Source organism: Somniosus microcephalus, chromosome 2, assembly GCF_052327205.1.
Source record: "Somniosus microcephalus isolate GS21.2 chromosome 2, FLI_Smic_1.0, whole genome shotgun sequence".
Lineage (NCBI taxonomy): Eukaryota > Metazoa > Chordata > Chondrichthyes > Squaliformes > Somniosidae > Somniosus > Somniosus microcephalus.
This window is the reverse complement of record NC_140988.1, coordinates 215592839-215618809: the sequence shown is the minus strand read 5'-3', so window position 1 is coordinate 215618809 and position 25971 is coordinate 215592839. Positions and strand designations below refer to the sequence as shown.

At 46.6% G+C, this 25971-nt stretch overlaps 1 protein-coding gene across 13 annotated transcripts in view; it reads right to left on the bottom strand.

Moving 5' to 3' along the window:
• LOC147123222 (LIM and calponin homology domains-containing protein 1-like) overlaps nt 1-25971 on the bottom strand; it is a 637194-nt gene that overhangs the window by 18470 nt on the left and 592753 nt on the right. For 12 of the 13 annotated variants that reach the window (XM_085969236.1, XM_085969219.1, XM_085969256.1 and 9 more), the window contains 3 exons: nt 25340-25432; nt 24244-24423; nt 5014-5243 (listed from right to left, as the gene is read on the bottom strand). In XM_085969236.1, the coding sequence (XP_085825362.1) occupies nt 5014-5243; nt 24244-24423; nt 25340-25432 (503 nt within the window). Of the gene's footprint in view, nt 1-5013; nt 5263-24243; nt 24424-25339; nt 25433-25971 lie in introns of those variants that run through there. The other variant, XM_085969296.1, reaches the window with a different exon arrangement.

Below are 25971 nucleotides of genomic sequence, written 5' to 3'. Positions count from 1 at the left end.
GCGAGATAGAGTAGTGTTGTCACCTGGTGTATCACAGCTCACAAGTGAGCATCAGCAGATTGTGGAGACAGGGACAGCAGTGGAGAGTCCTAGTCGGAGGGCGCAGGAGTCTGCCAGCTTGGCTCAGCTGCATGTCGACCCTCTGCCTCTGGGTCCATCCATAAGATCAGCGGTGCTGGAACTCCAGGAACAGATGCAGGAGTCTCTGGCAGGTTTTGTCTCCAGGGTCGCTGCGAGTGTGGAGCGAATGGAGGAGTCCATTGCGAACATAAGCAGAGCCTTTGTGGAGTCATTGGCGCATGAATGCATCACCATGGAAAGGGTGGCAACCTCCATGGAGGTGATAAGTTGCCAGAGTGCAGAAAACATGATGAGTGTTCTGAATAGAATGACATCTCTAGAGGAGCGATGGTCATCTTTTGAACAGAGAAACCAGACCTTCATGGAAGGCCTTCTGAGTAGGACTGCCAGTGCAGATACAGGTCCCCATGGCCCCCCTGATGTGCAGCAAGGTGCTCTCAAGCCACTTGCAAGTGCTGAGGGGGTCCTGACTCATGAGAGGGAAGTTGGTGGCAGACATCAAGGAAGTGGGGGCTCCTCTCCAAGCGCTCACACTTCCATGCCACTGCAGAGCCCTCGGTCAGAGTCCCACCAGAGTCACACCCATCTGAGATCGGCGTCTCAACCCCGGCACAGCCGCAGGAGCAGCAGACTGTTGACGAGCCCTCACAGGTTTGCAACCCCAGAGGACGCCCGCCAAAGGTGACGAGACAGGAGCAGCAAGAAACTGAGCAAGGGGCCTCCACATCTGCTGAAGCCACAGGGGAAGCACCACATAGGAGCACGCGTAAGAGAAAGATACTGCACAAATAGTCACAAGGGTAGTCACTTGGGTGAAATTTGATGTTTTACGTTAAAAAGCCATCAGATGATTACTGTAAATAAAAAATCTGATGGCTACTGCTGTAGTTGTGGCATATGTCATTTCGCGAATGGGACTTCCACATTGAGGGCTTAGGATTACTTGGTATATGCCTCAGTTGAGGAAGTGCTCAGTGAAGATGGCGAGAGGTGTTTCCCAGGAAGTCACACTGGAGATGGGTGTCAGGCTCCAAACTTCCACAGCTGTGGTTTTACCTTCTAAAAGTTACCCCAGACCTGAGACAACAAAGTCCAGCCATCTGCAAATGATGGCTGATCAAATATCCTATTTAATGGTGGAGCTGCAGCTAATAGTCAGCAATCCAATTGTGCTACCGCCAGGTTTCACCGTCGTGTTTCAGAACAGGCGTGCTTCACGTCGGAAAAGGGTTAAAATCACCAAGGCCTATCAAAATGGCATTATAGAGGCAATTTAATGCTTGTTAAGGGCCTTAACGGCCTATCCCACCTCTTGGAGGTGGGACGGAGACGGGACCAGTAGACACGATTTAATGAAAATTGCTTGGAGGCGGGATGGAGGCGGGGTTGGGCCCGCCCGCCAGTTTTTGCAATTATAACCCCCCACACGCCTCCAATCCCGCCTCAACGGCCCGATGAAAATCGAGCCCATAGAGTCATAGGGGGAAAAATTCAGTTGTTTGCACCTCCCGTTAGCGCCTTAAGAGGGCGCTAATAGGGCGCAAAGCAACTAGCGCCCGGGCGCGGCGATGTTTGCGCCGCTCGCGAAATTAACTAGACATTTTGCAGCGGCGCTAAACACTACCGCCACGATCTCCTGCGCCGGCAGATTGTGACGTCAGTCGAGTGCGCAATGCCCCATTAGCACCCCGGACTGGATATTGAGTGGTGCCCCCTGCCTTACCGCCTGCCGCTAGCAACGACAGGTTGAGGGGAGTGTTATGTTGTCAGGAAGGGACTAGGGGAGCGCTATTTAAAGGCGACCGCTTCCTGCCTTTTTTTGTCGGTGACATGTTTGCACCACGCATTCTGAGAGAGAGAGAGAGAGACTTCTGGAGAGATTCAACGCTGTGTGAAGGAGTTTTGAGTACTGAGCAGCACTTTGCAGGTTTATTTTGATTTGCCCTTCCTTGCTTTGCCAGCGCTCTGAGGTAGCGCCTCGCTCCTCGGCCTTTGCGCCTTAAGATAGGTGTGACGTACCTGATTTAGCGCTCCAATCACCTCCAGGGGCGATAAAAGCCAAGTTTGCTGTCGGAGGCGATAATTAGCGCCAGGCGCTAAACTTTGCGCACAGCCAATAATCGCGCCCCAAACGGGGCGATACTGAATTTTTCCCCCATAGAGTTATACAGCACAGAAAGAGGCCCTTCGGCCCATCATGTCCACGTCGGCCATCAAGCCCTGTCTATTCTAATCCCATTTTCCAGCACTTGGTCCGTAGCCTTGTATGCTATGGCGTTTCAAGTGCTCATCTAAATGCTTCTTGAATGTTGTGAGGGTTCCTGCCTCTACCACCCTTTCAGGCAGTGAGTTCCAGATTCCAACCACCCTCTGGGTGAAAAAGTTTTTCCTCAAATCCCCTCTAAACCTCTTGCCCCTTATCTTGAAACTATGCCCCCTGGTTATTGACCCCTCTACTAAGGGGAAAAGTTCCTTTCTATCTCCCCTATCTATGCCCCTCATAAATTTGTACACCTCAATCAGGTCCCCCCTCAGACTTCTCTGCTCTAAGGAAAACAACCCCAGCCTGTCCAGTCTCTCTTCATAGCTGAAGCGCTCCAGCCCTATATCGTCCTGTAGCCTGAGGCTTCCCTCCTATTGATGGATCATTGTCAATTAGGTAATAGGAGATCAAAATATTTGCACGTGGTACCCTTAAGTATTTTACATTGCTCATTTTGAGAGTTAGGCACCAGACAATAGCAATAATGCTTCTAACTCTAAACAAACACATTTCAGTTCTGACCAGAAGAGGGCCCACCACACTGTTGTTCATCAATAGCCATTGAACACCAGCCAGTGTTCATGGGGGCACTATTGTGCTGGCAAACTGTAAACCTCCAAAATACTTACTTAATTGTCATCCTTTTAAGACTTAAAGAAATAGTAAATTTTTGGGCTCGTCGAGAGAAGGAATGTTAGAACTGGGAGTTGGAATACTTTGGGCATCCAGTATCAGCATAAGACATTCATCAGGTATAATACAGTTAGTGTAAAATTTTCTTTATTTTGCCCCAGCAATGTCCCTCAGTTCCAATCTCAGAAGAGCACCCTCTACTTTACCAGAGTGACATTTTATATTTTCTACAGTAGCCATCCTGTAGTCTCTCTGAGTGAGATTCCCAAACAGTGCTGAATTTGGGGCAATTTTCCATAGCGGGCCCAAGCCCACTATGAATTGGTTGCGACTGCCCAAGCTCATTTCACATTGCAAGTTAGAATACTTTGGGCATCCAGTATCAGCATAAAACATTCAGCAGGTATAACACTGTCAAAGTAAAATTGTGACCTGCAGACAGGGAAGATTTTTACTCTACTCATCTTTTAATAATTTCCGGTGTAAGACTTTTATGCAACCATGATTATTTGATCAAAATGCTACGATGGGATTATTTTCTGTCTTCAATCTTCAACATTGAACAATTCTTAAAGGGGTGAATTTTCCGAGACTTCACTCATAGCATGCAGCCCTGCTCAATGAGAGCACGGATTGGAGAATCAGTCAGCACGCCTGATTTGCTGCTTTCTTCATTTTCCAATCAGTAAACTTTCAGAGACTCCACACCTGCTGTAGAGTCCCACTCAATAGCAGCACAGATTGAATAATCAGGCACAGAGATCGGGGGGGGGGGGTGGATTTTAACCTAACAAAAGGGTGGATTTGGAACGTGGGGTTAGTTAAATTGTTAAAAATTAGAATTCTGACCTGAACCCGCTTCCAACCCAACCACTTCCGGTTTTAACGGATGCGGGACGGGAGGCGGGCAGCCAACCTGCTGCCAGGAGATGGGGCATCAATTTAAATATTATAATGAGGCTGGAAGCTTCTTCTTTAACATCCATTTTGTTTATAACTGCAGATGGTCGGGTTTTACACATTTCATAAAACCCGGCAGTTACAGCAAGGCGAGGACTGCTCCATCCAGGCTGTAACTGTCTTTACACTTACCTCCTGGATCCAGGGTCCCTGCTGAACCCACCCCCCACGGTTGGAGACCCCCTCATGAGGCCCCCCCCACTGATGATGCTGAGGCCAGCCCCGATTCGCCCTCCCCCCCCACCCCCTGATCCTCCGGTGGCTGCCCCCGAGCTTCCCCTCATCCCCGATCCTCCGGCCTCGATCTTCCCTTCCCTCCACCTCCCCACCCCCCCGCCGATCTTTCTGTGGCTGGCCCCGATCTTCCCTCCCCCTCCCGATCTTCCGGAGGCTGGTACCAGCCCCCACCCGCGACCTCCCTCCCTCCTCTGTGCGGCCTAGTGCCACAGGTCTACCCGCCCGTAGCCAGCCAGTCTTTCCATCTGGCTGGCTGCGGGTGGGAAACAGAGGCTTCAGATGCAAATTAGGCCCTGCCATTAAAGTCGGCAGGGCCTGCGGGAAACCCATTCTCCCAAGTTTCCCGCCCTCATCGGAGCCCCCGGCGCCAACCCGTCTTCCCAATGAGAATCCAGCCCCAGCAGTCTCAATCTGAAGCGCTCCTCATTATCTATTCATTAAAAAGTTATGAGACGTAATTTTAATAATCAGGAAATTAGGTGTGCCACATGTTGGGCTCACTGGTCTCCAATCCATCGAGTGAGACCACACCAGAAACAGTCCAAAAATGTTTCACCTTTCGTATCAACAGATTCTTTTCTGATTTGGTTTTGGGCTGTGTCTGAAAGGCTCTAGATGATTGGTATGTCAAAGAGTGGACAAATTAAAAAATATATCATTTGACCTCTTAGTGCCTAATAGACAATGATTTATTAGGAATAATATTAAATATTACAAAATTAAAAATGTGCCTTCTATACTACTATGACAGCAATAATGAGAAATTTGCTGTACTGTAATTACTGTTCAGAGCTATAGATATGAGGGTTTGTGAAACTTAATACTTTACAAATACATACTTTTGCTCTGCAGATCCCAGTTGTTCAGTCTCCTGCCAGTGCCATTTCTCCAATTTGTTTCTCTCAGTTTCATCCCAGTTTTCCTGTTGTCCATTCTCATCTTTTTTAGGGCCCAGTGTCTCCGCTTGCTCCCACGTCAACCTTTGCTGTTCTTCCTTCTGCCATCGTCTCTCCTCTTCTGCCTGCATTTGTCCTTTGTCTTCTGCCTGCCAACTCTCTGTTTCCACCATCTGCTAGCAGTTAAAGGCACTATTGAGTTTATAGAGCAAAACAATATACAACATTTATCTCTTGATGGCTAAAGTCTTAGCATAATGACGCACCAAGCCAATTATCTCCATTGCATGCTGATAGTCAGCATTTGAATGTCCACTCAATCCAGCGATTAAGCAGGTTGGGCCTATACTCTCTGGAGTTTAGAAGAATGAGAGGTGATCTCATTGAAACATGTAAGATTCTGAAGGGGTTTGACAGGGTAGATGCTGAGAGGTTGTTTCCCCTGGCTGTAGAGTCTAGAACTAGGGGGCATAGTCTCAGGATAAGGGATCGGCCATTTAAGACTGAGATGAGGAGGAATTTCTTCATTCAGAGGGTTATGAATCTTTGGAATTGCCCCAGAGGACTGTGGATGCTGATTAATATTGAACGTACCAAATGAAGTAGAAAGACTGTTTAAAATTAATATTGTTTAAAAGTAATATTGTATATACCCAACAAATGTCAAATCGATTGACACCTACAGAATGTTGGAAAACTGTACCTTTTTGCTATGTAAGCTTTGGCAATATGGTTCTCTGTAAACTTTCATGCCAATAAAGCATTTGAACTGAACTGAACTGAACTGAACTGAACTGAGTATATTCAAGGCTGAGATAGATAGATTTTTGACTCTAGGTGAATCAAGGGATATGCAGATCGGGCGGGAAAGTGGAGTTGAGGTTGAAGATCAGCCATGATCTTATTGAATGGCGGAGCAGGCTCGAGGGGCTGTATGACCTACTCCTGCTCCTAATTCTTATGTTCTTATTTGTCAGCACTGCAAGACTTAAACTTCTAGTCTAAACAAAAAACAAAAAACTGCAGATGCTGGAAATCTGAATCAGAAAACAGAAAATGCTGCAAACACACAGCAACTCAGTCAGCATCTATAGAAAGATCAGACAAATCAACCTTTCGGGGTTAACCTTAATCAGAACTGTCTTGAGGCCGCATCAGAATAAAACTGTCCGCGAGCGCTCAAACCTTCTCCTCACATACTTTTGTAATGACTCACACCCATCTACGTATGTACAGAAGCACTGCTACAAGAGAAAGATTTATGGTCATGTATTTCTCTCCTGTTGCTTGACAGCCTTGTTCTGTTCTGAAACTTATACTGTATGTGAAAAATCTGGCGTGGAGTATTATTTTCAGATATTTAAACGAGAGATCCTGCATCTACATTAAAATGCAAATAGAATGGAGACATTGGGGGCGAATTTTCTCGGACTTCCCCTGCTACGTTGCTGTAATTCCGGCGGAAATCCCGTTTATGCGCAAAAGCGGGGTTTCGCTGAAGTTATGGCGGTAGAGCAAGAGAAGCCCCGAGGAAACTCACCCCCACTGAGACAAAGTGAAATTTCATCTCTGCCAGTATTATGGAAGAGCTCATCATGTGCCCTTTAAATGTATGTAGTTGAATGTAACAGTAAAAAAAAGACACATTTAAAAAATAAAATAGTTGCCTTATTAATGAAATATAAAATAAAATAAAAACTTGTCTTATAAATTAAAGTACGGGGAGTGATCAAATTGTACTGGTCATCCCAATAATGCCAGATTCGTGCCTTTCAGGACTCAGATTCAAGAGCACGGCATCTCAACTGGATCCCGAATTATTAATTGAGATAATGTAGCATAATCTGCTGGACACATGGCAAGTGTTCATGTTTTTCACTTGGAATTATTCTAAATTTAACTTCCAGGCTCCCAAGCTCCTGCTGCCAGGGAGCTGTTCCATCTGCTGCCAGCTCCATGTTTCATCGGTACGTCACCAGAAAATCCACAATTTAGCCACCGATTATTTTAAATGGGTTAATGCTTCTTCTGAAATAGTGGACAGAGGAATGTTGTACAAACGTGTTAAGCATTTTCTCACTGATACTACATGGTTATGGTAACCTAGTAGTTACTGGACTAGTAATTGGCAGTTGAGAGTTCAAATCCCAGCATGTTAAATTGTGAAAGTGAATTCAATAAATCTGGTGGCCTAGCACCAGAAAAAAATGATTATTAAGTTGCTGGATAATTGTAACAACCAAAATGGTTAATGAATGTCCTTCAGGGAAGGGAAGCTGCTGCCTCTGGCCTACATGTGACTTCAGTCCCTCAATGCCTGCTGAAGCAGCCTAGCAAGCCACGCAGTTATAAAGCAGAATAATAACATTGTGGAAGCACAATGCCCACCAACACCTACTCGGGACAGCTCGGGATGGGCCAGAGTCACCCGCTTTGTGAGAACAATAAAACAAATCAGTAATTTCTAGACTACAGTCTCTCACCCTCATTGTTTCCAAGAGGAGAAGTTAGTCATTGAGATGTGAAGCTGCTCACTACTCACCGTGTCCCTTAGTTTGTTTATTTTAATACTTAATTTCCAGTTATCCTTTTAAAGATTTTAGGGGAGGAATTACTGTTGCAGATGTAATTGTATAAATGTGTAACACACTTTAATCAAACTGCTTTTTTTAATAACATAAATAGGTTAAAGCCTCCATTGGAGAATCATAGAAGTTTGCGGCATAGAAGGAGGCCATTCGGCCCATCGTGTCTGTGCCGGCCGACAAAGAGCTATCCAGCCTAATCCCACTTTCCAGCTCTTGGTGCGTAGCCCTGTATGTTACGGCACTTCAAGTGCATATCCAAGTACTTTTTAAATGTGATGAGGGTTTCTGCCTCTACCGCCCTTTCAGGCAGTGAGTTCCAGACCCCCCACCACCCTCTGGGTGAAAAAAGTTCTCCTCAACTCCCCTCTAATCCTTCTACCAATTAATCTATGCCCCCTGAGAGAGGAATTTGTTACAAATTGTGAAGCATTTATATACAATAACATCGGTGACAGTAATTTCTATCCTTTTTATACCAACTCAATGGTTTTCAATAATATTGTACGTGGATTACCACCTCAGTGGGGAGTTTTGGGATGTTTTACTACGTTAAAGGTGCTATACAAATACAAGTTGTTGTTGTTTTGTGGCAGAATCAACTGCTGGGACAGAAGCAGCCTATTTGAAAGCTTAGCTACTGTGTGGCTAAGTTTTATTTTATTCATTCATGGGATGTGGGCGTCGCTGGCAAGGCCAGCATTTATTGCCCATCTCTAATTGCCCTTGAGAAGGTGGTGGTGAGCTGCCTTCTTGAACCGCTGCAGTCCGTATGGTGAAGGTACTCCCACAGTGCTGTTAGGTAGGGAGTTCCAGGATTTTGACCCAGCGACAATGAAGGATCGGTGATATATTTCCAAGTCAGGATGCTGTGTGACTTGGAGGGGAACTTGGAGGTGGTGGTGCTCCCATGCGCCTGCTGCCCTTGTCCTTCTAGGTGGTAGAGGTCACAGGTTTGGGAGGTGCTGCTGAAGAAGCCTTGGTGAGTTGCTGCAGTGCATCTTGTAGATGGTACACACTGCAGCCACGGTACGCCGGTGGTGGAGGGAGTGAATGTTTAAGGTGGTAGATGGGGTGCCAATCAAGCGGGTTGCTTTGTCTTGGATTGTGTTGAGCTTCTTGAGTGTTGTTGGAACTGCACTCATCCAGGCAAGTGGAGAGTATTCCATCACTTGTGCCTTGTAGATGGTGGAAAGGCTTTGGGGAGTCAGGAGCTGAGACACTCGCCGCAGAATACCTAGCCTCTGAACTGCTCTTGTTGCCACAGTATTTATGTGGCTGGTCCAGTTAAGTTTCTGGTCAATGGTGATCCCTGGGATATTGATGGTGGGGGATTCGGTGATGGTAATGCCGTTGAATGTCAAGGGGTGGTGGTTAGATGCTCGCTTGCTGGAGGTAGTCATTGCCTGGCACTTGTGTAGCATGAATGTTATCTGCCACTTATCAGTCCAAGCCTGAATGTCGTCTAAGTCTTGCTGCATGCGGGCATGGACTGCTTCATTATCTGTGGAGATGCAAATGGCTCTAAACACCGTGCAGTCATCAGCAAACATCCCCACTTTTGATCTTATGGTGGAGAGAAGGTCATTGATGAAGCAGCTGAAGATGGTTGGGCCTCGGACACTGCCCTGAGGAACTCCTGCAGCAATGTCCTGGGGCTATGATGATTGACCTCCAACCACCACAACTATCTTCCTTTGTGTTAGGTATGACTCCAGCCAGTGGCGAGTTTTCCCCCTGATTCTCGTTCACTTCAGTTTTACTAGGGCTCCTTGATGCCACACTCGGTCAAATGCTGCCTTGATGTCAAGGGCAGTCACTCTCACCTCACTTCTGGAATTCAGCTCTTTTGTCCATGTTTGGACTAAGGCTGTAATGAGGTCTGGAGCTGAGTGGTTCTGGCAGAATCCAAACTGGGCATCAGCGAGCAGGTTATTGGTGAGTAAGTGCTGCTTGATGGCACTGTCAACGTCACCTTCCATCACTTTGCTGATCATTGAGAGTAGACTGATGGAGCGGTAATTGGCTGGATTGGATTTGTCCTGCTTTTTGTGGACAGGACATAGCTGGGCAGTTTTCCACATTGTCAGATAGATGCCAGTGTTGTAGCTGTACTGGAACAGCTTGGCTAGAGGCACGGCTAGTTCTGGAGCACAAATCTTCAGCACAACAGCCGGGATGCTGTCGGGGCCCACAGCCTTTGCTGTATCCAATGCGCTCAGCCGTTTCTTGATATCATGTGGAGTGAATCGAATTGGCTGAAGACTGGTTTCTATGATAGTGGGGACCTCAGAAGGAGGCCGATATGGATCAGCCACTCGACACTTCTGGCTAAAGATGGTTGCAAACGCTTCAGCCTTGTCTTTTGCACTCACGTGCTGGGCTCCACCATCATTGGGGATAAGAACATAAGAACATAAGAAATAGGAGCAGGAGTAGGCCAATCGGCCCCTCGAGCCTGCTCCGCCATTCAATAAGATCATGGCTGATCTGATCCTAACCGCCAATCCACTATCACAGAACCATCTCCTGAATCTAACAGAATTAGACACACGAAATAGGAGCAGGATCAGGCTACACGGCCCCTGGGCCCGCTCCGCTACCCACAGGGCCATGACCGATCCGAACCTAGACTCATGTCCAAATTCCTGCCCGCTCCCCATAACCCTTAATTCCCTTTACTTCTAGGAAACTGTCTATTTCTGTTTTAAATTTATGTAATGATGTAGCTTCTACAGCTTTTTGGGGCAGCATATTCCATGGACCTACCACCCTCTGAGTGAAGTAGTTCCTCCTCATCTCAGTCTTGAAAGAGCAGCCCCCTATTCTAAGACTATGCCCCCTAGTTCTAGTTTCACCCATCATCGGGAACATCCTCCCCGCATCCACCCGATCCAACCCCTTCACAATCTTATATGTTTCAATAAGATCGCCTCTCATTCTTCTGAACGCCAATGAGTAGAGTCCCAATCTACTCAACCTCTCCTCATATGTCCATCCCCTCATCCCCGGGATTAACCGAGTGAACCTTCTTTGTACTGACTCGAGAGCAAGTATGTCCTTTCTTAAGTATGGACACCAAAACTGTATGCAGTATTCCAGGTGGGGTCTCACCAATACCTTGTACAACTGAAGCAATACCTCCCTATTTTTATATTCTATCCCCCTAGCAATGAAAGCCAACATTCCATTGGCCTTCTTAATCACTTGCTGCACCTGCACACTAACCTTTTGAGTTTCGTGCACCAGGACCCCCAGATCCCTTTGTACTTCAGTACTTTCCAGTTTCTTGCCATTAAGATAATAACTTGCTCTACGATTTTTCCTGCCAAAGTGCATAACCTCACACTTTCCAGTATTGTATTCCATCTGCCAAATCTCTGCCCACTTACTTAGCCTGTCTATGTCCCCTTGCAGGTTTTTTATGTCCTCCTCACTCACTACTTTCCCTCCCATCTTAGTATCATCTGCAAACTTTGATATGTTACACTCGGTCCCCTCCTCCAAATCGTTAATATAGATTGTAAAGAGTTGGGGACCCAGCACTGACCCCTGTGGAACACCACTAGTTACTGATTGCCAGTCTGAGAATGAACCATTTATCCCAACTCTCTGCCTTCTGTTAGATAGCCAATCCTCTATCCATGCCAGAATATTACCCCCAATCCCGTGATTTTTTATCTTAAGCAATACTCTTCTGTGTGGCACCTTGTCAAATGCCTTTTGGAAGTCTAAATACACTACGTCCACTGGTTCCCCTTTATCCACCCTATATGTTACTTCCTCAAAGAACTGTAGCAAATTTGTCAAACATGACTTCCCCTTCATAAAACCATGCTGACTTTGTCCTATTAAATTATGATTATCCAAATGTCCTGTTACTTTCTCCTTAATAATGGACCGCAATATTTTACCTACCACAGATGTTAGGCTAACCAGTCTATAGTTTCCAGCCTTCTGTCTACTGCCCTTTTTAAATAAGGGCGTTACATTAGCAGTTTTCCAGTCTGCCGGGACCTTTGCTGAGTCCAGGGAGTTTTGGAAAATTATTACCAATGCATCCACAATCCCTACCGCCACTTCCCTCAAGACCCTAGGATGTAAGCCATCAGGTCCAGGTGATTTATCCGCCTTGAGTCCCATTATTTTACCGAGTACCACTTCCTTAGTGATTTTGATCGTGTTTAGCTCCTCCCCCCCATAGCCCCCTGTTTGTCCAGTGTTGGGATATTCTTAGTGTCTTCTACTGTAAAGACTGATATAAAATATTCATTCAGTGTTTTTGCCATCTCCATATTTCCCACCATTAATTTCCCGGTCTCATCCTCCAAGGGACCAACATTTACTTTAGCCACCCTTTTTCTTTTTATATAACTATAAAAACTCTTACTATCTGTTTTTATATTTTTTGCTAATTTACTTTCATAATCTATCTTCCCTTTCTTAATTAATCTTTTTGTTATTTTTTGCTGTCTTTTAAAGTTATCCCAATCCTCTATCCTCCCACTAGATTTGGCTACCTTATATGCCCTTGTTTTTAGTCGAATACTATCCTTAATTTCTTTACTTAGCCACGGATGGCTGTCTTTTCTTTTACACCCTTTTCTTCTCAGTGGAATATATATTTTTTGGAAGTTGTAAAATAACTCCTAAAATGTACACCACTGATCATGTATCGTCTTACCCTTTAATCTATTTTCCCAATCCACTCTACTCAATTCCGCTCTCATACCTTCATAGTCTCCTTTATTCAAGCTTAGCACGCTTGTTTGAGATCCAACCTTCTCACCCTCTAATTGAATATGGAATTATTGGGGATATTCATGGAGCCTCCTCCTCCCGTTAGTTGTTTAATGGTCCACCACCATTCACGACTGGATGTGGCAGGACTGCAGAGCTTTAATCTGATCCGTTGATTGTGGGATCGCTTAGCTCTGTCTATAGCATGCTGCTTCCACTTTTTAGCACGCATGTAATCCTGTATTGCAGCTTACCCAGGTTGGCACTGCATTTTTAGGTACTCCTGGTGCTGCTCCTGGCATGCTCTCCTGCACTCCTTATTGAACCAGGGTTGGTCCCCTGACTTGGTGGTAATGGTCGAGTGGGGGATATGCCGGGCCATGAGGTTACAGATTGTGGTGAAATACAATTCTGCTGATGCTGAGGGCCCAAGGATGCCCAGTTTTGAGCTGCTAGGTGTGTTCTGAATCTATCTCATTTAGCACGGTGGTAGTGCCACACAATACAATGGAGGGCGTCCTCAGTGTGAAGATGGGACTTTGTCTCCACAATGACTGTGTGGTGGTCACTGCTACCAATGCTGTCATGGACAGATGCATCTGCGACAGGTAGATTGGTAAGGACGAGATCATGTAGGTTTTTCCCTCGTGTTGGTTCTCTCACCACCTATCGCAGGCCCAGACTGGCAGCTATGTCCTTCAGGGCTTGGCCAGCTTGGTCAGAAGTGGTGCGACCGAGCCACTCTTGGTGATGGACATTGAAGCCCCCCACCCAGAGTACATTCTGTGCCCTTGCTACTCTCAGTGCTTCTTCCAAGTGGTGTTCAACATCCTTCTTCTTAGGCAGTCCCCCGGAGTCGAGGATGACTTGCTTCCACTCCAATATTGTGGGTCCTAAGGTGACTAATGAGTCCTAAGCGGGATCTACAATAACACAGGTTGGGATAATTTTGGTTCTGGACTGAAGGCAACGGAGATTGAACAATTTTCTGTTCCTCCTGTAGATTACTCCACTCCGGCGGGAAACTTGTTAGAGCTGAGATGAAGTATTGCAGCAAGAAAGATTGAGAAGAGTGTTGGTGCAATGACACAGCCTTGCTTGACCCCGGTTTTTGTGGTGTATGTAACCTGTTCCACCTTAAGAGAACCGGCTGAAAATTCAGTAGCCTTAGCGCCTCATTTGAGGCGCTAGAGGGCCTTGCGCCGGAGTTATGGCCAGTAGTGAAATTCCCTGGGGCCCTAAATCGGCGTTGCTCCGGTAGCGCTGCGCCGGCACCGATGACGTCATCGGTGTGCGCAGCGTCCCGGTTGCCGTGGTAACCCGCCCGAACTCCGAAATTGAGTTGCGGCCGCCTCGCCCGTGGCAGCCGCAACCAGCGTTTTGTCAGAGGTGCCTTACTGCAGTTAGCGCCGGCGCATTAAAGGCCCCGCGGCGGCCGGCCGCTTTCCCGCCGGCCGCCTGCCCGCAGCTCCCTCCCCGGACTTCTCTCCCCCCCCCCCCGGAACAGATGCAAGCCCGGCACTTGTCCGAGGTGCCGGGCTCATTTTTAAGCAGATTTGCGCGGGCCGCGGCCGGGTGCAGGCAGCTCCTCCTTAACGGAAGGAGGAGGCCTGCACTTCCCCAGCCTGCCGCACCGCATCGGGTGCCGCAGCGCCAGAATTGCGGCGCGAAACGGCAGTTAGCGCCCTTTTCCAGGCGCTAAGACCCTTCAGTAGCGCCGGCAGCCGTTTGGGCGCGGCGCCACTGAATTTTTGGCGCGCGCAGGGGACTTAGCGCCAAAGCCCTGGCTAAGCCAAAACCCAATTTCTAGGCCAACTACTTTAAGAGATGTACTACTTTCTCTTGGCTGCTGTATACTGTAATACCGGTGGTGACCACACCGGTATATAAGTGTTGTGTAAGGATTTGCTGGGCAGTTCAGCCCTGACCTCCGAATAGTAAAGACCTGTTAAAAGTTATTCTTGTTGTCTGTGTCCAGTGATTGATCCTAAACATAACTGGGACACACAGACTCAACAGTGGCGACGAGTCCGATCTTACCCTGCGGCAGTTTTACATCCAAGGCAGCTTCGTCCTCAGAACAGGCGTCGAGAAGAGGCATCCGCCCTCATCATCCTGCTGAGCACCATCGCACGGGAGGCATCGAGAACCCGGGTTAAAAAGAAAAAGAATTCTGACCACGAAGCCCTCCATCAGCGACAGGCAGTGATCATCCCTTCTACCACGGTGGTGGGTAAGCCGATCAGCGACACGAGCAGAAAGTCGGCCGCGTTGGCTGTGGAGTAGGGGAGGGAAAATGGAGGAATAAGGGCGGAGAGCTCGACCACGGCCGGTAGAAAGGGCCGGGCTGCAATCGAGGCCGAGAGGCACAGCGACTGGGGCAGCTTAAGGCTCGAGAGCCGCGGAGAACTCAAACGCAGCCGGTGTACAGGACCGGGCTGCAAGCGGGGCTGCGAGGCAAAGCAGCGTCGGGGAGTTGAGAAGCTTAAGGCACGAGAGCCGCGGAGAATTAAAACGCAGCCGGTGTAAAGGACCGGGCTGCAAGCGGGGCTGCGAGGCAAAGCAGCGTCGGGGAGTGAGAACCGCTGGGGAGGCGAGAACGGCAGCAGCAAGGCAATCGCCATTGCAGCCAGCGGGGGAAGAAGGCAAACGCGGGAATCCGCCATTGTAGTTGGCGGGGGAAGAAGACGAGCGCGGGAAAGACCGCCAAGCGCGGGAAGCCGCCATTTTAGTAGGCGGGGGAAGAAGACAAGCGCGGGAAGCCACCATTTTGAGAAAAAGAATTTTTTTTTTTAAAAATTGCAAGGATGCCTAAACATGGGAGCATTAATACCTTTGATAGCGATATCGAAGATTGGACCACGTATGTAGAACGCATGGAAGTGTATTGTAAAGCAAATAAGGTACCAAATGATGAGAAAGCACTAACCTTATTAAGCTCAATGGGTGCGAAAACATACAGGCTATTGAAGCACCTTCTATCACCAAATAAACCGACGGATCAGACTTTTACGAATATTGTTACTGTCCTGAAAGATCATTTACACCCCACGCCGCTGATGATAGTGGAACGATTTAAATTTTACAGAAGAACGCAGCTGAAAGACGAAAGCAACGCTGAATTTTTAATTGAACTGCGTAAGCTAGCAAAGTACTGTCAGTTTGGAACAGGACTAGCAGATGCGCTGAGAGATAAATTTGTGTGTGGATTGTTAAAAGAAGGAACACAAAAGCGACTGCTTGAGGAGAATGAGCTTACGCTTGATAAAGCTGTCACTATTGCAGCATCGCACGAAGCCGCAGCGAGAGGCACTGTGGAAATGCAGCTACGGTCACCGGAACTCAGCACCAATCAAATGGTCTTGAGTACAGTAAAATGTTATCGTTGTGGAAAGACAACACACGATCAGAACCAGTGCTGGTTCAAAAATCAGGAATGCAGAAAATGTGGCAGGCTTGGTCACATAGCTAAAGTATGCCGGTCAGGAAAGAAGACCAGCAACAAAAAGTCACCGCAGGAAAAGTACAGAAAGGTACACAAGGTGACAGAGAACAGTTCGAACGAACAGAAGTCAGATTCAGACTCCAGCAGTAATGAACTGGGTAGTCTAAGAGTACACAATGTTGGTAAGGAAGCAGACCTCCAAACAATTTGGGTCACACTTCAGATAGCAGGAGTCCAAGTGAAGATGGAATTGGACACTGGATCGGCATTGACGGTCATGAATAAGAAAGATTACAAAAGGTTATTCCCACATATTCCCCTACGGGATACGGAGATTGTATTGAAACCATACACGGGGCAAAAAGTATACCCCATCGGGAAGATAGAGGTAAAGGTGGTCCACAAGGGCAAAGAAAGCCGAGGAATGGACTTATATGTGCTACCTGAGGGAGGTCCACCACTACTGGGACGGGAGTGGATTAGGAAAATGAATATGGACTGGCATTCCTTAAAAGCACTAACGGTAGATTCCGGTACAAAAGATGTCAAACCTAAACGATTGTCCAGAATATTGGACGATGCTAAAGAGGTGTTCCAACAGGGACTGGGAACACTGAGAAGAATTACGGCAAACATCAAGGTTGAAGAACATGCAAACCCGAAATTTTTCAAAGCCAGACCGGTACCTTATGCAATACGACCTGCTGTGGAAGCTGAGCTGGAAGGGCTAGAACGTTCAGGAGTACTGTCTAAGGTAGACTGGAGTGAGTGGGCCACGCCCATTGTCCCCGTCATGAAGCGTTCATCGAGCAACAAGCCGGGGGAACCGGGGAAGGTTCGCATCTGTGGAGATTTCAAGATCACTGTTAATCCGGTGCTTCACACGGATTGAGGATATCTTCGCTTCATTGTCTGGCGGGAAACACTTCACCAAGATAGACCTGGCGCAGGCGTACTTACAGATGGAAGTTGAGGAAGAGTCACGCCAGTATCTCACGATCAACACGCATAGAGGCTTGTACCGGTATAATAGACTGGTTTTTGGAGTGGCATCGGCTCCGGCAATTTGGCAGAGGGCCATGGAGCAGGTATTACAGGGAATTCCAGGTACACAATGTTACCTGGACGATATTCTGATTACAGGAGAGAATTGGATATATTTCTGAAGGCTAAGGGGATTAAGGGTTACGGAGAAAAGGCGGGGACGGGGTACTGAACTGGTAAGATCAGCTATGATCTCAGACGAAGATCAGCCATGATCTCATTGAATGGCGGAGCAGGCTCGAAGGGCCGAATGGCCTACTCCTGTTCCTATCTCTATGTTTCTATGTTTCTATGACGAGGAACACCTTGCAAACTTGGAACTGGTGCTCACCAGATTGAAAGAATATGGTCTTCGAGTTAATCGCCAGAAATGTGAATTCTTTCAGAAGTGGATCTCGTACTGTGGTCATGTCATTGACCAGGAGGGGCTTCATAAGTCTCCTGACAAGATCGAAGCTGTTGTGAAGGCTCCCGCTCCAGATAACGTATCCCAATTGAGGTCGTTTCTAGGGTTGATTAACTATTACCATAAGTTTCTGCCAAATTTATCCACGGTGCTGCACCCGCTGAACGCTCTTTTGCAGAAGGGAGTACCATGGAAGTGGAGCGAGGACTGTAAGAGGGCCTTTCGCGAAAGCAAGGCATTGATCACCTCAGAGGAAGTGTTGGCTCACTTCAACCCAACGCTGCCTATTCGTTTGGCTTGTGATGCTTCTCCATATGGTATTGGGGCAGTACTCTCACACAAGTTGCCAAATGGCCAGGAGAGGCCAGTTGCGTTCGCATCCAGATCATTGACCTCCACTGAGCGCAACTATGCTCAGATAGATAGGGAGGCTCTCAGCCTTGTGTGGGGAGTAAAGAAGTTTAATCATTACCTGCAGGGCCAAAAGTTTACGCTTCTGACTGACCACCAGCCATTGGTATCCATTTTTAACCCTAAGAAGGGTGTTTCGGTGATGACAGCACAGAGACTCCAGAGATGGTCCCTTTTCCTAGGGGCACATCAATATCAGATAGAATTCAAAGGTACAAAGCAGCATGATAATGCTGATGGGCTGTCGCGCCTGCCACTACCTACAGAGGAGGAGGCACCGACGGTTGACCCTGTTGAGTTATTTCACTCGACCATCATCGAATGTTTACCAGTCACCAATGCAAGTATTGAAAGAGAAACCAGGAACGACCCGACACTGTCCAGGGTCTACGAAGTGACAGTGAAAGGATGGCCAGCACATGGTGATCTACTGTTACCGGCATTCTCAGCAAGACGAGAACAGCTGTCTGTCTGTCAAGGAACATTGATGTATGGAACAAGGGTGATTATTCCTCCTAAGTTAAGAGAGAGAGTTCTAAAGGAACTGCATGAAGGTCATCTGGGGGGAGTCAAGATGAAAAGCCTTGCTAGGGCTTATGTGTGGTGGCCGGGTATCGACCAACAGATAGAGGAGCTGACGAAAAGCTGCTCAGGGTGCCAAAAAGTGCAAAATGCACCTCCGATTGCACCGCTGCATCCATGGGAATGGCCTTCAACCCCATGGCAACGTGTGCATATTGACTTTGCTGGTCCTTTCATGGACTCCATGTTTTTAATTGCGGTGGACGCACATTCTAAATGGCCAGAAGTGATTAAGATGACTACCACTACCTCGGAAAAGACGATCGCGGTGTTAAGAACGATATTTGCAAGAAATGGATTGCCAGAACAAATATGTTCAGACAACGGACCGCAGTTCGTGTCAGAAGAATTCCAGAGATTCATGAAGAAGAATGGGGTGAAACATTATACCTCTGCCCCATATTATCCGGCTACAAACGGGTTGGCCGAGAGATTTGTACAAACGTTCAAAAAAGCGATAAAGGCCATGAGCGAAGATCAGATTCCACTACAACACAAGGTGGACAAATTCCTACTGGCATATCGAAACGCCACCCATGCAGTGACAAACCAAAGTCCTGCCATGATGTTCTATAACAGGAGGTTGCGGTCCAGGTTGGACTTGTTAAAACCAAATGTGCGGAGGGAAGTTGAAAACAAACAGTTCCAGCATATAAATAACAAGACCACTCGGAGTTTCGAAATAGGACAACCAGTGTTAGCCCGGGATTATAAAAATGAGAAATGGCAATCTGGAACAATTCGGGCCAGACAAGGACCCCTGATGTACACGGTAGATGTTGGTGAAAATGTAATACGGCGTCATGCTGACCAACTGGTAGAATCGAGAACAAGGGTCGAACCCATGGTTACGGCAGAGACAACCGTGGAAGAAGTTAGTGAACCTGAAGCATCTACCTCAGAAGTGAATGTACCTGATGATGATGTCCAATCCATAAGAGACGAACTAGATGAGTCACCCCAACAACGAGAATCAGAGACCCCTGAAAGGCGTTATCCAACTCGAATCAGGAGGCCTCCTCAGAGACTGAATCTTTGAACTGTTTTGCATGAAGTTGTATATATGTTATGTTATGTTAAATGGGGATATAACTGTTAAGCTAAAAAGGGAGGATTGTGGTGTATGTAACCTGTTCCACCTTAAGAGAACTACTTTAAGAGATGTACTACTTTCTCTTGGCTGCTGTATACTGTAATACCGGTGGTGACCACACCGGTATATAAGTGTTGTGTAAGGATTTGCTGGGCAGTTCAGCCCTGACCTCCGAATAGTAAAGACCTGTTAAAAGTTATTCTTGTTGTCTGTGTCCAGTGATTGATCCTAAACATAACTGGGACACACAGACTCAACAGTTTTCACTTGTATTGGGTCTGTGATGGATCCATTAGTAAAGATCATGGCTTGCATGTCATCATGGAGCAGACGGAGGATGGTAACGAATTTTTGAACTGAGCCAAATTTGAGAAGGACACTCCATAATCCGACTCGGTTGACAGACTCGAAGGCCTTTGTGATGTCAAAAAAGGCTATGTACTGAGGTTGATGCTGCTCCATACATTTTTCTTGGATTTGTCGCACAGTGAAAATCGTGTCCATTGTGCCTCTTAGTGGCCGGAATCCAAATTGTGACTCTGGGAGGAGCCAATTGAGGAGGATTCTTGCAATGACTTTCCCTGTGGCAGACAACAGTGAAACTCCTCTGTAATTACCGTAATCGGACTTGTTTCCTTTCTTGAAGATGATCACGATTACGGCATCTCTGAAATCCCTTGGCATGCTCTCCTCCTTCCAGATAAGGTCATGGATTCGCACAAGTGTGCTTCTCCGGCATGCTTTAGTACTTCGGCGGGGATTTCACCTGCTCTGGAGGTCTTGTAGTTTTTCAGCTGTCGGATGGCCTTTTCAACCTCATCCTGGGCTGGGATTGCACCGAGATAGTGGCGGATAGCATGTTGTGGGATGGAGTCAAGGACACTCACGTCGAAAACGGAGTCTTGGTTGAGGAGATCTTCAAAGTGCTCCTTCCAGCGGCCTCTCTGTCCTTAGCTCTCAGCGGTATAGGTCCTTGGGCTGTAGATGGTCTTGACTGCGCTAAAGAATCAATGCACGTCATGGTTGTCAGCTAGTTGCTGGATCTCCTGCACTCTTTCCACCCACCATCTATTCTTTAGGTCACGTTCAACATGGAAGAGTGCTGATTCATCAGCTGAGGGAGAGCAGTAGGTGGTAATCAGCAGGATGTTTCCTTGCCCAAGCTTGACCTGAGACTTCATGGCGTCCAGAGTCAATGTTGAGGACTCTCAGTGTCACTCCATCCCGACTGTATACCACTCCACTGTGCTGCCATCTCTGGTGGATCTGTCCTGCCCGTGGGACAGGACATACCCAGGGATGGTGATGGAGGAGTTTGGGACATTGGCTGAAAGGTACGATTCTGTGAGTATGACTATGTCAGACTATTGCTTGACAGCTCTCCAAATTTTGGCACAAGTCCCCAGATGTTGATGAGGAGGACTTTGCAGGGTCGTGTCCATAGCCGATGCCAGGTGATCTGTCTGGTTTTATTCCTATTGTTTTTTGTAGCGGTTTGTTACAACTGCTTGCTAGACCATTTGAGATTCAACCACATTGCTGTGGGTCTGGAGTCACATATAGGCCAGACGATTTCCTTCCCTAAAGCACATTAGTGAACCAGATGGGTTTTTACGACAATCCAATAATTTCATAGTAACCATTACTGATACTAGTTTTTATTCCAGATTTATTTAATTAACTGAATTTAAATTCTCCAGCTGCCGTGCTAGGATTTGAACTTGCATTATTAGTCCAGGCCTCTGGATTACTAGTCCAGTAACATAACCACTACGCTACCATTCCCGTGCCTGATGTACAGAAGTACCTGGAGCAACAGACAAAACAAAAAGGGCAGTTCCCCGTGTTTACGGTAGGTCTTGGGTTGTATGGAGGAAGCTCCCCTTGGAAAGTCTCCGGATCATTAGTCCAGGCCTCTGGATTACTAGTCCAGTAACATAACTACTATGCTACCGTTAAGCTATGTTGATCATTGTGATAAAGACACATCACTCAGAATTTATATCTTTGGAGTGATTATTTACACGCGATTTTGACTCCCTCTGCGCATGTGCGCCTGGTTGGTACTGCGCATGTACACGTGATGTGGTCGTGCATGTGTAGTACCAAATGATGCGGCAGCTCCGGCCTGCACAGCCACGTTTTCCTCGGCTCCGTGCGGAGAAGGTCAGGGGATCGGATGGGGTGGTGGGGGGGGGGTGGAGAGCATCGAAGGGGAGGAGGAGGGGGATTTGGATGTGAGGGCTAGAGAGGAGAGGGGATCGAAGGGGGAGAGAGAGAGGACAGGGCATCAAAGTGGGGGAGAGGTGGGGGGATTGAAGGGGGTAAGGAGAGGGAATCGAAGAGGGGGAGAGGAGCTCAGCGAGGGGGTAGAAGGTCAGGAACTCGGGGAGAAGGTCAGGAGCTCGGGGGGGGAGAACGTCAGGAGCTCGGGGGTTGGGGTGGGGGGGGAGAACGTCAAGAGCTTGGGAGGTGGGGAAGGTCAGGAACTCAGGGGGAGAAGGTCAGGAACTTGTTGCGGAGGGGGGATGGAGCATGGTGCGAATAGTGGGGAGGGGGAAGAACGTGATCTTGGTCTAAAGTGGGGGAGGATGAGAGCATGAACGTGATCCAGATGGGAAGAGAGATCACGTTCTCCTGCCCACTATTAGGCCTGGATCACGTTTTTCCAACCCCACCCCCTTTACACCTGCACCACGTTCTCCCTCTCCTCCCCCCCTGCCCCCGCCCCAGACCGCAGAGGTTCGCAGCTCACTACCACTCTCAAGGGCAACTAGGGATGGGCAATAAATAAATGAATTTTTAAAAATGAGAGCATATTCTATGTTGGTCCTACAACATTGCATAACATGTATTATTTGCCGGACTCGACTATTCCAATGTTCTCCTGGCCAGCCTCCCCCATCTTCCACCTTCAATGTACTTGAGCTCATCCAAAACTCTGCTGCACGTATCCTAACACGCAGCAAGTCCCAGTGTCACCCATCACCCTGTGCTCGGTGACCTACACTGGTTCATAGTCCACCAACAACGTTCCCTCTAAGCCGTGCGGCTGTCTGGAGGTCCTGCGCAGGCCGCTTACTGCCTTTTAAATGGGAGATTTTGCGCATGCGCAAAATTTTGAATGGGCCGTGCAGCCCATTAAAGGGACGGCACAACCAAAAAACAAATTAGGGGGAACATTGTCCACCAACAGCTTGATTTTAAAATTCTCATCCTCATTTTAAAATCCCTCCGTGGCCTCACCCCTTCCTATCGGAACTCAGCAGAGTGAGTGTTGTGAGTGCTCCTAACCTGGGGGTGGGGGCGGGTGGTGGTGGAGCACCGTCTGTTCTCTGAAGGCAGTAGTGTTAGCAGCACTGTGAGCTCTGGAGCCTGGCTGTCACACGAATGGATCAAATTACACATTGCAAAGATCTTGATTACTCCAGCAGGCAGGATTAAATTACACATTCCCGACAAACTGTTGGGTGTGTCTTGTCCTTCAAGGGGACCAATCGGCAATTTGGTGTTGCAAATAGACACAACCTTATATCTTAGCTTTTATTATAATTGATTAAGAAATGACAAACACGCAGCTACAGAATGTGATCCACTACATGATGACATCACCATGTCAAACCACTAATGTCACAATTGCTTTCCTTTTGTTTACGAACCTTAGGGGGACATTTCCTCCAGTTGCTATATATTAGTGACATGGTAAACATAGTGGGACGATTTCTAGAGTTTGCACTATCTAGTAAAATGGTGAAGAAATTTATGAGTTTGCTAGAAGTAGCAATCGGACAAAATCTTCTCCCCGTGGATGATCTCATTTGACAACATGACAGATTAAAGTAATTCTTGGAACCGCCATGTGTTGGAAAACATAAAAAGGATATAAAATGCACCTTCTTCCCAGGTTAAAATTTTTAACAATTGCCTTTTAGATTAAGACAATGGGCCAGATATTCCGATCCCTACGGGTGTGTACGCGCTGTGTACCCACCCGCAGGTACATTGGAAATGCCAGTTTCAGGCATGCACTGCGCATACGCTGGAAACCGGCATATCTGATCTGTCAAGAAAGCTCTTGACAGATCCTCCGGCTGCCCAGGAGAAGGGCCTCTGAGGGGGAAGAGTTCCGCTTTTTGGAGACCCTCTGCCCGCAGAAAACACTTACAATTCTTGCGCCTGGTAAAAGCAGGCATAAGACCTGCTTTTACCAGGGTAAGAGTTGAAAAAAGTTTTAAAATTTTTTTTTACCACTGATTTATCATTTAAAAATACTTTAAAAAAGGTAAGTTTATTTTTAGCCCCGTTAAAAACTTTAATTCTTTTTTTCAAAAATTTAAATTTTTGTTTAAAATAGGTAATTTATGTAATTTCAAGTCATTTTAAGAATGTGATTTAAATAAAAACATTATTTGAAGTTTTACTATGTTTTGGGGGGGTGATCTCTATTCATATATTTGACAGGTCTTCCTGTCAAATGTATGAAGGGAGATTCCCTTCTCTCATTGGCTCCCCATGGCCCACGTGATCCCAGGGACGCTGCGAACTACCAACGCCTCTGGGATACGTGAGCCCTGCGCACTGGCAGCTTGGAGAGGCCCAGCAGTGGAACTGTGCACCTCCCGGGAGCCCTCAGGTAAGGGCGCAGACTTTTCCAGATCGCAGCCCTCCGCCCGCGGGAGGCCTGCGAACGGAATATCTGGGCCATTAATATTTTACAAATGTTAACAAACAACATACAACACCATGTATAAGGCTGGAACCTAATGGAGAGTGAGGTATTGCTGAATACAGTAATACTGTAAGGATAATTAGAGTTATATGCACAGAATTTTAATATTCCAACAGGCTCTAAGCAAAACCAACTTACCGTTTGTTTCTGTAAGTCTGTCTGCTTGTTCTCCCAGTCTGCAGAGGAGCTCTCAGTTGGCTCAGAATTCCTGTTTTCCTCAGTTTTTGAGGGGGAAATCCACTCAGTGGGAAGCTGGATGGACAATGCCGGTGATCGTGGAGTCAGTGGAGTCACCGTTTCCTGAATGATTTTACGCTCCTGGAAGAAGTAAAGTTGGAGACAAGTGAATCATATTTCTTACTAAAGAATTGAACAGTTTCACAATAATTCAAATAGTTTTCAAATGGCTGTATGGAAAAGGTCAGTTCAGACTAGTAATGCAAAGCTTTTATTGAAAATAATTAATTGGAGAAGTACATTCTGTAGTATTTATGCTCATCACTAGGTGTCAGTATCACATTTAGTAAATATATTACATTACATTACAGTATATATTGTAGACAAAATATTATCAGTGCACACACACTTCTTTCATTTTTATTCCTTGCATCTATCATTGGACTCCTGAAAATTAGGCATGGAAGTCTTTCTCTTTCTTTTCTTCTGAAGGTGTTGACTTGTACTGGGGAATGGTTCACGAGCACTGGCTGCTTTCCAGTACCTCCGTTAAGTAGCCAGTTCTCACGTGCCAGCCTCGATATTAAGTATCAGTCGACTATTTGACTGTGAGGTATATCACAGCCAAACACAATCTAGCCCTCACCTGAGAGATGAGCATCAACAGGCCATTTGCTTTCTTGAAGTTGCTTATGTTATGGCATCCTTGTGAGCTCACATTCCTACTGAGGTCACTGGGGAGCAATGAAGAGCAGGTACTCTGGCTGTTCCTTCCTCTCCTTATCTCCGTGACAGCGAGAATAAATACCCTACTGATACTACCCTGCCCACATGCAATCAGCTAACTCAGCGCAGATCAGGGATAAAACCATGGACCCTCCTGCTCTGTGTCACACCACACAGTGCATTTGCTCACTGAGGAAGTGCAGGTCATTGGTCACATAGCTAGCAGAATTACATAGAAAGACTTGATTTTTCTTTTAGTGAAAAGTGAAGTGGTTTTAAAATTGACAGTATAACATTATATCACAAATCAGTAATCTGATTTTATTCTTACCTCTTCATGGTATCTACGTTCTTCTTCTTCGACCTCTCTTTGTGCTTTTTCCCATTCCTGGCGGAGTTTTTCTTGTTCCCTTCTGTACCTCTCCTGCCATCGAGTAAAACACTTGTGTCACCTATCATTGCCAGTCAGTGAGTTAAACTGGAAGGAACAGATAACCTACTATGCCTTCCTCTCAAAGACTCATGCCTTTGTTTCTTTTGGTGAAAACTGTCATCAGATTAATTATTAAATGATTTATTTTTGTTTATGATGAAATTAATGCAAATCTTACAAGTTCATTACTTTCCCTGTAATTACATTAAGCATTTCAGAGCAAACCCAGTCAAGCAAGACCACTAAATATATTAAAAGATCATTAGCTAAAGTGAGAATTCTAATCACATTCACTCTTACTGCCACCACCAAATTTAAAATACGTAGTAATATATATAAAATATACTTACAAGTACAGGTACAGTCCACCCTAAAATAAGTTGAGTACCCACAGAATATTTCAGATCAACATTCACACAACTTTGCAACTGTTCAGTTAAAAAATCACAATAAATGTTAAAGACCCGATGTAAAAGTATTCCTGTGACGTTTAATCATAATACATTTACTTATCCCCTCATTCAACTCTG